Below are 15,565 nucleotides of genomic sequence, written 5' to 3' on the forward strand. Positions count from 1 at the left end.
CCGGTTGTCCGAGTCCATTAGGAATCTTTGTACCTTATGTGTTGTTTTGTCAAAGTGTGGAATAAACAATAACGCAAGAAAGCTTTTTGGTCTAAAAAAATACTATTAACTAATAACAATATATAGGTGTAGGTCTGTACAGAGGAGCCATCTAGATTGAACATAACCGCACACTTAAAACACAATATTTGTACTTATAAATGTATCACAGTGTTGTTTAAATAAAGCCTACACCTTATATTTGGAATTTTACAAATGTTTGTTTTATTTGCCTTGTATGCCTTCTAACCTTCTTTTATTTGATTTATGTTTAATGCTGTACACTTGGAGTATTAAGCGTTGTGTCATCATCGGGCCCCGAGCTAATGAAATCCATCTTGACATGACTTAGTGCATAGCAGACAGATGTGTAAAGAGTGGACAATGTTATCACAAGCACTGCGGTCATCTTCGAGGTATTGATTGTTTTTTTTTCTGTTTCCATTTTTTTTTAGCCAAATGAACTGTGATGTCTCAAAAAAATAATGTGGGAGCCAACTTCATGTCATTATTAATATACAATGCATTTTAACACATTAGGATTAAGAAATAAATCTTGACAACTTTTATCTGTATTTAATTTTATAAAATATTTTTTTTACATTAGTTCCAATTATTTTCAAACATTTCTGAAACTTGTTTGGATTAAGCGGACGTTCAGATTACCTGTGTTCAGACTAGCGAGACTCAAGTGTAATACACAACAACACAAGCAATTTTTTTAATATAAATTTTACCTTAACAATGTTTAATCCAATCACTAGTTTAATAATCAGTTAACAGATTTTAGGAAAAATAAAGCCTCGAGTATTTTTGCATCCAGCCCAGATTGATAGTGAGGTTTTGCAGGCTCGAGTAAGTATTGCAAAAACTCCTTTAGGAAAAAACTCCTTTTTCCTTTAGGAATGCTATTTTTCACCACACGGTAAAATATATTATGAAACCAAGCAATTGCTCAATTTCATGTGTATTTTCTCACTAGGTAATACAATCTTCTGAGAATAAGATTTCCTGTTCTACTAAAAACAGTTATCCAATTATTTGGAGGTTATGCTGCTAATCAATAACAAACAATGCAGAAAAGATTTAAATCAAAATATTGTTATGTGTTATATGTACTACAATGTCCCAATGTCAATACTATGACAGACTATTTTACTATTCTGAGCTACTGTACATTTTGTACTTTTCTCAATGACATGAACATATATCATGGTTCAGTTTAACAGAACATTAAACAGGTTTTGCATATCACACTTTGACTTAAAAACTAAAACACAAAAAATAAATATGACTAGCTGTTGCGAAACTATCTGAGGATGTCGTTGGTTGTGATTGCGTAGTCGCCAAAGTTAGTCCACGTGTGGTCCCAGAGCCTAGGGTCACCTTGGTGGTCCAAGGGGAGGTTGCTGGGAGGGACGGCCGTTGCGTTGTGGACTCCCAGTAGATAATCTAGGTGACGCAGGACTTGTGGGTACCTGAAAGTATTGTAATGTTTACAAAAGAAAAAGATGGGCACGCCTTGAAAAAGACATCTTGGCTGTTATATTACATTAGTGATGTACAGTAATTTATATATGTAATTCTATGTATCTATTGAAAAATAAGAACCCCTTGATTTTACTGACAAACGCCCTTGTAAATACTGTAGATGATACCAATCATTTGTAACCTTGTGGCTTACATTGGTTTAGTTTCTTTGTTTCTACCTAACATTTAACTATGAGTAGGTAGTTACTGTAGGTTGGAATTTTTCTGAAGCACAGGCACTGCGTCTACCACCAAATCCATCTCGACAACTAACTAGCGCAAATATGCAGTTCTAGAAAACACATATGATGATAATATGACACGATACGTAACCCTGCAACAGAATTCGGCACCGTTTTTCGCCAGCTAGGATATTGAGCCTTTATAGAGTCGGTTACAGGTAGGTGGAATTTTTATTTCAGTGCCTTGTGATTTTTTACTCTTGCATACAAGGCTTACATAACTTATACAAGTTTCAGATTTGTGCCTTATATTGTTCAATTTTTGTCAATATTTTTACTATTAGAATCAAAACGTCATAATAACATTTGAAAATTGTTTTTGAAATTTACAAGTTATTACCTGGAAGCCAAGTTATTTTCTTCGCAAGGGTCAGCCTTGATGTTGAACAAACAAGGGTTTTTCAGGGGTAAACACTCGGATCTCTCTCCAGTACATTTTACTTCCATCTTCTTTCGAAGTTTCAAAGCCTAAAACAGGTGTCAAAAGAAGATAAAATGTTAATAAATAAGTACTCTTTTTTTCTCGCATGTCTCGAACCACTAGCTAACTGCCATTAAATTTGAAGGTTGTTGGTTCGATCCTGTTTGGGAGAGATTCAGGACCCATTCTCATTGAGCTATAAATTAATGATGCAATTTAACAAATAACAGTTGCGTTAGATAATAATGCAAGATTAGACCATTCCCTTGCAAGAAAGCCCATTTAAAGTGCCAATGGCGTAGAAAATTACGAATGAACAGTATAAAGTTTATAACAATACATTGTGTTGAAAATCAGTCAACAGTTTCACACAGTGACAGTCATGTTAATACTATTGTACTAAATTATTTTAACTCTTGCAAATCAAGCTACTCTAACATTTTACCAGAGAAAAACCGTTCATAAGTTTTAAGAAGACGCTGTGACAATTTAGAATCAATTGAATTCCCCACCTTATCTGGATGAATTTCTCGGCCAACGGAGGCGACTGCACGTCCAGCTAGACTGTTTACGACTGCCGTGATGTCGTAGGGTGTAGAATGGTTGTCAGGTCGACCACTCGGTCCATACCAACCATCCCACTGTCCTTGGTAGTTGGTACCTGCAACCAAGTGACATTTGAAATTTAATTTATCAATTTTCATTTGTTTATAAGACTACTCCAACTAATGGATTAAAAGTTAAAATGCTTAAGCGGTTTATTTATTAGGTAAATTTAAAATTTTTCATATGATAAATATACTCCTGTAAAGATTTTTTTATCGAGAACGCCCTGTGGGAAGTAGCTTAAAGTTAGTTCATATAGCTTAAAGTGATTGTGAGTTTAAGACAAAATAAGTAAAAAGTATAGTATTTAGTTAGTATCTAGCTCTATTTTCATGGCTGCTTTAATAAATGGTGAGCCCCCTTAAGTAAGTGGACTTGGGTTTTTTTTTTTTTTTTTTTTTTAATTGTTTTTCTAACATGGGTCTCTTATACCTTAACACATACCAAGTTTCATAAAGATCGATCGAAAAAATTCAAAAATAAAAAATTTTTTGTAAAAAATACAAAATTGCAGATACAGTATCTAGTTAACAAAGCGATTTTGGTAATAATGTTATTCTTGATTTTCTCTTTATTTTGACCCAAGAAATCACTATGTAAATTATGTCCCCACCTTTTTTGACACCCTGTATATTACGTAGTATGGGGTATAAGGATAACAAGAAACAGTAATGGTAACATATATACCTTTGACGATTTTCCAATCCCCAACTGTCAGAGAAGAACTCCCGTAAATGTCATCAATGTTGTGAAGAACCTCAGTTCTAGTGGTTGGAACTCCTCGGGACATACTCGGCCATTGATTTATACCATCAATGTTTTTAAAAACGCTGCAATGAGAAAATTAACTTTTACAGCCTGGTTAGTACAAAGATATGATCTATATTCTATATGTTATAACTTTTCATCGTCAAGAACCACCTAAAAGTTAACATTGATTTTAATATTGAACTTTGACAACAATGACATTTATTTATGAACTAGCTGTGTACCCGTTCTACGCACGGGGATCTTATAATATTCAGTTGAAACCTTCTTATATAACGAACAGCAGTTGGTTTGCATATTTTAAGATATGCTGGCCAAACTATTATACATAGCTTCATTTTATGTTGTTTTTTGTTGTTCCGGATCGGTATGACAATCAATAAAAGGTTAAATTACCTCTGTGTCTGCCGGTCGATCCTATAACGGTAGGCTTACTTTTATTTTTACTATCTGATCTCGTTTGCATGGCTCAATCACGTCCTGGTTGAAGTTCGTTCGCTACGCTCACTCACCTGTATGTTGGAGCTCGTTCGCTGCGCTCACTTTCCTTCAGGTTAGCTCGTTCGCTACGCTCACTTGCCTTCAGGTTAGCTCGTTCGCTACGCTCACTCGCCTCCAGGTTGCAAATTAGCTGTTGTCATAAATGTAAAAGAAATAATAGTGCTAGTGCTGCACCCTGTTGGTAATCCTTGTAACTTTAATGCTATTGAACATCACAGAACAGAACCAACTTGTTTAATTGAAACAGCTGTTAAGATTCAATAATTTCATTTCTCATAAGGTTAACATGGGCTTCCAGAAATTCCACGTCAAAAATCGACAAAAACTTGATTTTCAAGGGTTTACTGTTAAATATCTAACTGTCTCATATTCGATGAAATACGTCTAAAACCATCTCATATATGTATAGTATTTGGAAAATAAGTTTCAGGCGGGACAGTGCTATAGTTATTGAGGAGTAGTTGTAATAAAGTGCGTATTTTAGCGTTACCAAGAGAATGACAGATAGACAGACAGACAGACAGACAGACAGACAGACAGAAATTGAGATAAGGTTTGATTCGGTTTCTCTGACCTATGAAATGTAAAAATAACCAAAAAGTTCATTATTCTAAGCAATGTACAGACAAAACTCTAATTTTATTTATATAGATTTTAACAAACATGTTTGGTGTGCTGAGACATATTTGTTTATATTCATTTATGTCCAATTTGAGAATTTTGATTTACTGGGAAACTTTAACATGAGGTCCATTTTGGAATGGCATGGGAGAAAGAGAATATTGACTAGTGATAAATCACACTCTAAATCGACTCTGTAACCAAACTTCAAAAGTCTTTTGGGGCTCTATCCTTGGACCCATGCTATGATTTTAAATTGATCATAGCTATAAGTATAGTTTGTAAATAGCCTGATTGCTAAAATTGATATTTCACTTGTTACTGAATGCTGGAATCTAAATAAATCTATCTTATTGAAACTTAACTGAAAGTGTGGGAAATTAAAAATTGTACTAAACATAACAGTACGGTGTTTATTGACATCCATTAAATTACCATATTAGGCTATTTTTCATACCCATTTAAACATTCCTTCTTAAATTATTCAAAGGCTCCTATTCAAATTGTCTTCAAATTGCATCAAAAAAATTCCTCCAATATTAGTTGTGGACATGGTATACCTGGTGTCTCCCTCAGCAGCTGATACGAGGGTCGGTAGCCAATCAGAGATGTGTGTCAGGTCAGAAGATATCCACCCATTGGGTAGCAGAGAGCTCCACACCAGTCCGGCTCCTCGCACACCTCCCTCCCATAGAGTGTTCTTAACCTGGAGCACAGTACAAGTGTGGTAACCAAGTGGTTTCAGGGCTCGTTTTGAATGGTAGCTGGTTCAATCTTATCCTATAGTGTAAAACAACCGTGTACGGTCAAACTTTTTTTCTCGTCCAAGGATTTTTAATATTTTTGTTTAATAAGGGGTATTTGCGAGAAATCAATTGAAGTCGATCACAAGGCTGGAAAAAATCCAGTTTCCGCCTCACAGCCCTTGAAAAAGCCCATGTTATTGTCAATACCTTTTTGTAGCTGCAGTTAATGAAAACAGCTGATACAGGTAATTTTTATTGCAATCTATGAATTTATAAAGGTGTATGAAAATGTGTTATTTGTATCATCTAAAAATGTTTCACATTGATTACCGTACAAAATAAATATTCTTGATAAATATCCGTCATCTAAATAGCATATCTATTAAATTTAAAGTTTACGAGCAAAGCTCGGTCTCCTGGTACTATTGACAAAAGTTTGGAGCTATACACAGCTGTTCTCAATTACTCGGCTTTTAAAAATGACACTAGTGTTAATGTAAATTTACTATAAAGATATGTTTTGAACTGTAGCTCTGAACTAACCATAAAACCACAACGGTATCCCATTTAAAATATTTCCATGATTGTTTTATGGTTAGAAGAAAGCAGTCAGGGTAATCTGTAGGACTGAGTATTAGGCTCATTGTAAACCTTTGTTTTGTGAGTTGCAGATCATGACTGTAATCAATGTTTATATTTTTCAGTGTCTCATGGCCATTAAAGAATCAGAAAACACACTTGCTCGAAATTCAGATGTACACCAGTACAAGACCAGATTCTGTAACAATATTCACTTAAGTTATAATAGACTAAGTAAAACACAACAATGCTTCCCTGTTACAGGTATCAATCTCTTCAATTCGCTGCCAGATCAAGTGAAATCTCTTCCAAATTCCAAATTTAAAACTATTCTGAAGAAGTGGCTATTGGCAAACCCTTTATATCAAATAGAAGATTTTTATGTTGCTATGAAGCATGGCCCATTTATTGTACCTTAGAATAGGAATCTGGAAGGTATACTATTTATTTGCTTGCTTGTGCACCTGCATGGTTTTGCTGATTTATTTTTGTAGTCTTTAGTTCTTATATTTGCAGCTTTCTGTACTGTCACTTTGGCTGTATTTTTGACAATGCCTATTGTATTTATTGTACTGAATGGCTAATAAAATCATTTATCATTTATCATTTATCATTTAATTAACATCCTGGAACCAAAGACTTATTATGTATATATGATCCATGACGCAGTAGCTTTTTGATGGTTCCCAACTGGACAGATGTCCTTAATTGGCTAAAAAACTAACTTCACTGATATCAGTGTGGAACAAAACGACAGGTCATCTCAATCCAGTTTAACTTATTTGAATTCATACTCATCTAAATAAACAAACACAAATTGTGTCTTATCTTACCCCTCGCAGCGGCCAGTTGGAAGCAGCGTTCAGGTTGAAACCCGCGGCCGGACCCCCGTTGTCTGTGGTGAACACTATGATGGTATTCTCCAGCATGCCTGTGTCCTTTAGGGCAGCCACTACTTCCCCAACTGAGTCATCAAGCTTGTTCATCATGGCTGTGGGGCATAATAATTACTGATTTAACTCTGCAACAATACAATAAACTTATCTTGACATAAATATTACGGATTACACTTATTTTGGTGAGACCCGTAGACCTCGTTAGCCGAAAACTTTCGCCACTTTGAACAATCAGCGTTCACTGAGCGGCAACCTGCGCAAGGCTCGACCTTTTTGCCCGCCAAATACACTCCCTAACGGAGGCTAGCTCCGTCAGCTGAAAGCCCGAGTCAACACCGGCAATGAACATATTCCAGCTTCATAACTTTAACTATTAGAATATTATTATAATTTAAACGAGGTTGGAGATAGTTTGGAAATGCTGGGATATTCATATGGAGACTAAATTACCTTCAAATAATTACTCCAATAAATATTTCCTGAGTTTCTGACCACTGGTTTGGACGATGATCATATTGATTAATTATTGATACTACTGTATTGATAAAGGTGTGATAGTCGATGTTAACACCAAACCAGGCCATTTATGCAAATTTGGCAGTTACTCCTGCCCTGCCAATTCCTTATTTGATTATCATATCTCCTGAGCAGTCGGTCAGAATTTAATTTTTAGGAGTATGAACGGCCAGGCCGTTACAGTGGCTTTTGAACTTTATAAAAGAGGACTACATAATACTATTATAGACCTTTAATATCACAGGAAGACGTCTCATCCTATTACAATCTCATCCTGGATCATTGCGGAGTTTTAATAAATTTTGTTGGTTAAAAAAACAGCTGATCGTAATCAGTAACAAAGCTTTTTTATACAATTGATTCTACACTCACCAAGTGTATATATATATATAAATTGAAAAGATGATGAAATACTATAACAAGTAAACATCAAAACACACTCTACATATTAGGGACAGAAACATGCCTTAATATAGTTTTCAGCTGAAATGATCTATTGAGATAATAAAATAAAGCTACTGTAAATATGTGTTTAATCTTTGGTAGGCATTCTACTACTGAAGATAAATAGATACCCAAATAAAATTTACTAGCAATCTGCTTACAGTTCTTTCAACAATTTTCAAGAAATAAGGTACATCACACAAAGTTAAATATTGTTACCAGCAAACTTGCGTCGGTTGAAGTTTTCGATGTGGCTGAAAGCTGCCACATCATTGTCTGGGGCGGGTAGAGGATTATAAGGGTTGCCGGAGTGTACAGCAGTGTGCGCCAGATAAAGGAACAACGGTTTCGAAGTGTTGTGACTACGGATCAGTCTCACAGACTCCTTGGTGTAGATATCCGTGGAGTACTGCCCGTGGAGGTCCCAAGCAGCATCCATGTTGTTGCGCATGTCCAGTCCCCACATCCCCTGCATCAAGCAACATATTGTTAAATATTGACCCCGTTTACAGTTCAAAGACAATTTTTTTAACTCATTGGGATGGTGACCTCTTATACCTTGCATTTGCTCGTCCACAGAGACCTTTTGGACCTCCATAAGCAATGTAAAAAGCAAAGCAAAGGGAATGGTTTAAGTGCTTGCCTTCAAACAGTAGTAGCTGGTTCGATTCTAGATTTTGAATTCAGATGCTAATTAACGATTGATTGCGGGTTGGATCCAGAGAAAAGTCAGTAGCTTGTTGATGGTTCAAAACTAAACCCAGCTGTCCTTGATCATTGTGGATGGAAAACGAGTTGAATTAATGGTCCTGGCTAAGAAAAAGCTGATCACAGCCAGTAACAAAGCTACATAGATCAACTCACTCCATTCTACACTTACTCTTTGTACACATTCAACTTTAAAATCACACTTAAGTGTGTGTCTTAACAGGTTCAGTCCCAGCCGGCACACTCCTCTGTATGGAGAGTCTCCAGACACCCGGGATTGGGTGTGTTAAAGAATTAAATTCTGAAACTATATAGTATCTAATAAATGGTCTTCATTAAATAGTAACAAGACCAGGGCTTAGACTTTTCCCTGACAAAAACGTAAAAATGCTCATGATGTAGGATGTAGGGCACAAAACCCTCAATACAACAAACCTTTTCACAAGCAGTATGGTCGAAGTAGTCCTGATGGCCTGTCCAGTAGCCCAGGTGTGAGTCAAACCCTCGGTGGGTCGGAGTGTACTCCCGCTTGTATGAGCCGAGGTGCCACTTGCCTACAATCCTGGTGGTGTAGCCGAGGTCTCGCAGGTACTGAGGCAGCAGACGCTCACTCAGCGGCAACCCACGCGGCTCAGCACCAAACAACACTGTGTGCTGCATCCCTACAACAAAAGGTCCATACAAAAATGTGAAATTTTAAAATGGAAAGTACAATTTTTGCAATAAGTCCACGTTGTTTAGTTTTGCGCCACCATCTTGTGCAGATGAGTCCATTGTAGGTGCCTACTCTCTATTTGTACTAGTCGTTGTTTTGTTTCAGGAATTTCTGATTCTTGTTTTGATTACTAAACAATAAATGTCTTTTCTTTTGTGGTTTTTCTTTTGTATTAGCTAGGTTTGTTTGTGAACAATATGTTATGTCTTGTGTACTTTCTCACCTGGAGAACATTGTCAGATTACAGATCCCATGAGGTTATGGAAACTTGTTTTATTCACTGATTGTGGTGGAATATGTCTTCAATAATACCTAAAATAACAAGGGAGCATCCTAGCGTAAAGGCAGTGAGAGCATGCAATTAAACTCGTTCCAGGTCAAAATTGAACTGGAGGATTTTGTGAAAATTTTACTTTTCACTGATAAAAGCTTATTATTGCATAGATGAACATGGATAAAGTTTATTTGTTGTTTTGCTCATTGCTGCTGGCAAAAATCTAGGTCATGTCAATTTCAAAACAGGAGATTTGTTTATACTGTGTTATAAAAAAAATCTACGTAGAAATTTCTTGAAACACACTTTAAAATTTTGCTGTAAAAACAGTTAAAATACTAATACGTGTTCAATGTTTGGCAGCAATGGGAGATGGATCAGGAGAAAAGAATACCGAAATCCACTAAGAAAAATTAACACTTTTACGATGTTGTAAACTATGCCACAGAGAAGTGGTATAGATAAAACAAGCTTATGGGACCACGGTGCAAGTTAAGATTTCACACTACTCACAAAATATAAAACACAAGTTTATCTGCATTTAACTACAATATATTATATGAGATTCAAGACCTGTATGTATGGGGTATTTGCCAGTCATGAGAGCGCTACGGGAAGGTGTGCAGATAGGACTCACATAGTAGTTCTGCAGCGGAACCCCAGTGTAGGCTAAGGCGTCAATGTTGGGGGTGGGGATCTGGTCTGAGCCGTGGAAACCAACATCGTTCCAGCCCTGCGACAATAGGTTGTCAAGAGGAAATTAAGAGAGTCTTACCTTAACATTAAAATACTGATCTTACCTAATTGGTTTACACATTGCATGGTGTGTTTTTTTTTGAAAGTATGTAGATAAGAGTAGTTTGTGCATTATTTATTCACTATTGTAGTTGCCATTATTTAACTATTTATTTATTTATTATATTTGCCTGTTTTTGTGCATGGTGTGATTTAAGCTAAGTCAACCCAGTTTACTAACTGGGACTGTTAGCCTAACTGATTGTTGCCAGATGATTATTATATGACTTGTCTGATTGCATGTAACTGCATGTTTAAAAGACCAAATATCATTCTCATTCTCATTCAAAACTGCCTGCAAAAGAGGGATGTTGCATACTTGTGATTTAATTAACGGAATTAAAAACATACAAGTTATAGGGACTGGCCGATTATAACTGGGCAAAACCTTTGATTATGATGGTATTAAGGAATCATCATAGTCATACATACACTCTTACAAAATGTTTACATTATCCTACGTATGATTACATCATGTTCATTTCCTGTCTAATTATCAGCACCGTTGTGAATTTTCGATCCTGCAATCTTCGCAAACGTCTTCCACATCCCCTATATATAATATTGAGGGATTCCTGTCCCAAGAAATCCCAAAACTATTTAAATTATTCTGCTAGAAAATAATAATAAAGAGGTTCTGAAGATTTTGATAAGTAAACCTTTATCTATGTTCTTAAAGGGTTGTGTATATTATTTAATTAACTCTTGCTGGTTTTATTTTAAACTGTTTTGATTCATTGTATAATTTGGTCCAGTATTGGGTATTGCTCAGAATTTAGAATCAGAGTCAACATTTTATTACCGAAATCAGAATCGAAAAATGTTGAAGCACATTTTCTAGCAAATGGAAGTAATTAAAACAATTTTAAGGAATTATGTTTTAAAAATAACCCATGCAACAAAAATGGCGCTGGATTTGGTCTGGCCATAGATTACGTCAATACCGGACATATGGTAATTTTATATATTAGTTTGAAACCACTAAACCTAAAACAATAGTTGCTACTCTGCAAGATAGTAAGTAAAATAGTTGCTACAAGTAGTAAGTAAATTGCTGATACAATATAATTGTATGTTACATGTCTATAGAAACTAAAAAGTCTTTTTTAATCATAAAACATTTGGCAAGCGTTTTTAGAAATATATAATTCTCCGGCAAGATTGTGTCATTAATGATGGATGAATTGCACAAGTTAAAAATGGTTAGCAAAAAGTATAGCCTATATCGTTTTTAGCATCTTACTTTTGAATCATTAAATTGTATAGAAATCTTTTTAGTTATTTGTCAAAAGAAATCAGTTTTAAACCTCATCACACAATTCAACATTAAGCCAGATTTCTTCAAATAGTGTAACTCAGAGGAATGATTGTTAATTTTAATTTTAACAGTTTTAATCTGAAACCAAACTTTAAACTAAAGTGTGTTCATAATTGACCTCACTTACCAAATCATCAGCAATTATAAAGACTATGTTAGGTCTGGCGGCACGTGTTGTGTCAACTGTGATATATACTATAGACAGCAGAATCTGGGTTAATAACATTCCGCTGTAACCAAAAACAGTTATTATTGTTAATCAAATACAAACAATCTTGAAAACTCACAATAAACAAAAATAAAACATTAATATGCTATTCTCAACTTTAGTTTAATCTAAAACCAATTCCTACAAGTAAGATAGTTAGAGATAATTTACAATACCACAATAACAATTATCTCAAACAATTGCAGTAGATATAATACCAGAATATGACCCCACTTTCGGCGTTTTAGAGGCACTTTTAGGGCACTTTTTATAGGGGAAAAATGAGAAAAAAATGGAAGAGCTTTTTTTGGCCACTTTTTTTAAAGACCCAGCTCTCGACCTATACACCCCTATATAAATTTTCTACTTTTGTTAATACTAAAAATCACGTCTGGAAATGGTGAGCTTTTTTTGGCCACCTGGATCTCGTCCAATACAAGCCTATATAAATGTTCAAACTCCATTAAAATTTCAAATCCACATCCATTCCCATGTATATTTTCAAAATCATGTGAGGTTTGTGCGTGAACTCGGGCATGCTCCCGGCTCATGATGTGCTCCCTTGGACATCCTTAGTGGAAATCCATGAGTTCTGGCTACTTGGGAACCCAAGCCATTTGACATACAACGAATCACCCTTTCTCCTAATTACCTTCTCTACCAAATACATGTCCTTATACTTGGTCTTTAACAACTCCTCTGTATAGAAGCCTCCCCTGATTATATTGCCATTTTCATCTTTCAAGATATAAGTCACAGGCTTTGTATTCTTAACTTCTGCTATTGTAAATAGTTCCCCTGTCCAATTTGGAGTATAACCTTTACTAAAAACATGTTTATACTTGGAAATCCTTACGCTATCACCTACCTTGTATCTTGGCTTTTTAACTTGCACTACTTTAGAAGTTAACCTCTCATGCACATATTTACTGTTTTTAACATTCACTTGGTTAGGCTTCATTCCTATAGATCTATGTACTTTATTATTATATTTTCGAATTAACTTTGGAAGTAAATCCAACCATTTATAACTTCCCTGAGCACTAAATTCTCTATATAACCAATTCTTTAAAGTTCTCTGAAACCTCTCCACAATTGCAGCCTTAGTTGTAGAAAATGTGTGATAGTGATTAATATTTAATTTTTTCATTAGTTTGCTAAAATATTGATTAAAAAATTCTTTTCCATTGTCAGATTGAATGTTTTTAACCCCCTTTGGTAGAATGGTTTTAATGGCTTCTGTAACCACTAACCCTGTCTTATTCTTTAGTGGAGCAGCATAAGCTTTTTTAGAAAATGTATCTATTAAAGTTAAAATATATTTATTGCCAGAATTTTCTCTAGCATAGTTTTGCATATCAACTAAATCTATTTGTATGGTTTCGTTTATACCCAATACTTTAAAAGACCTTCTAATGAAATTCTTTCTTGCAGGCTTATGAAGCTCGTATGCTATTTCATTCATTTTTTATAACATCATCCTTTCCTGTAACTCTAAATACATCACCATTAGCCCCAATCAATAGATTATCTTCCATTCTTTTAAATACATAGTTTTCTGGTATATATGGTCTATTATCTATATACTTAAATCCACTCAAAGATGTGGGGTCAGCAACTAATAAATCAGGATTATATTCCATCAAATTAAAAATTTTTTCTCCATATACAAATTTTGATCCATCGTAATGCATAGATTGTGACATTAGACAAATATCATCCAAATGTTCCCCCTCTGGTAGATTTCTTATAAATTGTTTTTTGGCATCCCAACATTTTTCTTTTTTATCAAAAGTTATAGTCTGTTCTTTTATAACACAGTCAGTGTCATCAATGGCAGGTTTAACACGTACTAACCTTTTACTATTAAAACTCCAATAGCCTGCTTCCATTTTTGGAACTTGTGAAACATTCACAGCATCTTTACTATCTGTACCTTCCATCAAATTACTAATTTTCTGTTTCTTTGCATTCCAAACACCATTCTCTGATTCTAAAAATTCATAATTATTATCGTCTTGTACAAATTTACCATCTTCTTTTCGTATTAAAGTCTGTTGTAAAGTGGGCACATCATCTAAACTTTCACCCTTTTCTACATTAGTAATTTTCTGTTTCTTAGCATTCCAAATACCATTCTCTGATTCTAAAAATTCATAATTATTATTGTCTTGTACAAATGTACCACCATCTGTTCGTATTAAAGTCTGTTGTAAAGTGGGCACATCATCTAAACTTTCACCCTTTTCCACATTAGTAATTTTCTGTTTTTTAGCATTCCAATTTTTATTCTTAGATTCTAAAAACTCATATTTAGTTCTACCTTGTAAGAAGACATCACCTTTTCTAGTTAATGTCTGTCCCAAAGTTGATACATCATCTACAAACTCCCCATCTTTAACGTTACCAATTTTACGGTTTAAACCATTCCAACTATCGTCTTGTAAATTTAAAGTAGGTTCACTACTAGCCCTGGGTTCTGCAGGCTTATTATATGGATTATATAAACGATAAAATTTATCTATAAACATATTTTTATTTAGTAAATAATTCCACTTTCTCTCAATTCCTCAATAATGGAATCTATTTCATTATCCACTCCTGAGTTACCGGCTTGGCGACTTAGCCAAAGAAGTCTTAACCTATCTACAAGCTCATTAGGATCATCCCAATAAATATAGTCTATTTTATTACCAGTCACTTGTCTCAAACCTTCACCAACAGACTTAAATAGAGGTTTAATTATATTAAGATATTTAGTATGTCTATTACTTGAAATTGGTGCACCATCTTTGTAACTCTTTAAATGTCCATTTGTAGCTTCCAAAATTTCTTTATAATTTTGCAAATCAGCCGGAGTATAATCCTCAGGTTCTTTTAAAGTTAACAATTGCCACAAACCTTTTGTCCCCTTGTAGGTTTTATTTGCAATTGTAACATCATCATTGGCAATGTCAACTTCCTTATTTCCAATAAAAAATTTATTTGCTTCTCGTCTAATACCATATGTAGTGTCTGTCATACTACTTTTACTGAGGTAATTTCCTAAATAGTCTGATGCTAAAAGACCAAAATCTAATTTCTGTGGGGTGGATTGCTGTAATGGTTGTAATCTTGGTATTATTGGTATTCTAGATGGAGTCATTGGGAGAATCTCCATTCGAGGCCTCTCTGTTTTGGCGATTTTTTTTAATTCTTGTAATGGCTCTATTAAAGGTTGGAATGTTTGAAACCTCTCTTCAGCCTCTAGAAACTTGCCACGTTTTAAAGCTCTATATTTCTCTCGTATTTGATTTGCAGAGTCAACCAATTCTTGTTGAATGTTTTTCATCTTTTATTTACATTTTATTTATCTCATTTGACAAAGGATTGTACTCAAACACTTTATCATGTATTATTAAACAATATGCAGATGTATTTGCTGGTACATTTTCTGCAGTTTCAATCTCTAATTTAATATCAACAATTCCTTCCTTCACTGTTTCGTTCTGTCTAGAACAGTCTATTACAATTAGTGGATATTTCTTCATGAACTCAGCCCTACTAATCATAGGATCTGGGATAGTATTATAGTAAGTCTCTCTAAACCTCATAAACATCTCATAAGCTTTAGAGACATCTCCATTTTCAAAGTCGAG

The 15,565-nt window shown here is 34.7% G+C and overlaps 1 protein-coding gene across 1 annotated transcript in view; it reads right to left on the reverse strand.

The window, feature by feature from the left end:
• Positions 1-600: 600 nt before the first annotated feature.
• The window catches only part of LOC128988900 (arylsulfatase J), a 29,854-nt gene continuing 14,889 nt past the window's right edge, over positions 601-15,565 (reverse strand). Inside the window, exons 2-11 of the mRNA XM_054410666.1 lie at positions 11,847-11,949; positions 10,180-10,339; positions 9,053-9,279; positions 8,129-8,378; positions 6,887-7,044; positions 5,289-5,434; positions 3,526-3,668; positions 2,745-2,893; positions 2,152-2,279; positions 601-1,517 (exon numbers count right to left, since the gene is read on the reverse strand). Of these exons, the coding sequence (XP_054266641.1) occupies positions 1,349-1,517; positions 2,152-2,279; positions 2,745-2,893; positions 3,526-3,668; positions 5,289-5,434; positions 6,887-7,044; positions 8,129-8,378; positions 9,053-9,279; positions 10,180-10,339; positions 11,847-11,945 (1,629 nt within the window). The 5' untranslated portion in view covers positions 11,946-11,949 and the 3' untranslated portion in view covers positions 601-1,348. The remainder of the gene's footprint in view (positions 1,518-2,151; positions 2,280-2,744; positions 2,894-3,525; positions 3,669-5,288; positions 5,435-6,886; positions 7,045-8,128; positions 8,379-9,052; positions 9,280-10,179; positions 10,340-11,846; positions 11,950-15,565) is intronic.

Source organism: Macrosteles quadrilineatus, unplaced genomic scaffold, assembly GCF_028750875.1.
Source record: "Macrosteles quadrilineatus isolate MER2022 unplaced genomic scaffold, UCM_ALF_1.0 Scaffold_3__2_contigs__length_128488019, whole genome shotgun sequence".
In the NCBI taxonomy this organism is placed as follows: Eukaryota; Metazoa; Arthropoda; class Insecta; order Hemiptera; family Cicadellidae; genus Macrosteles; species Macrosteles quadrilineatus.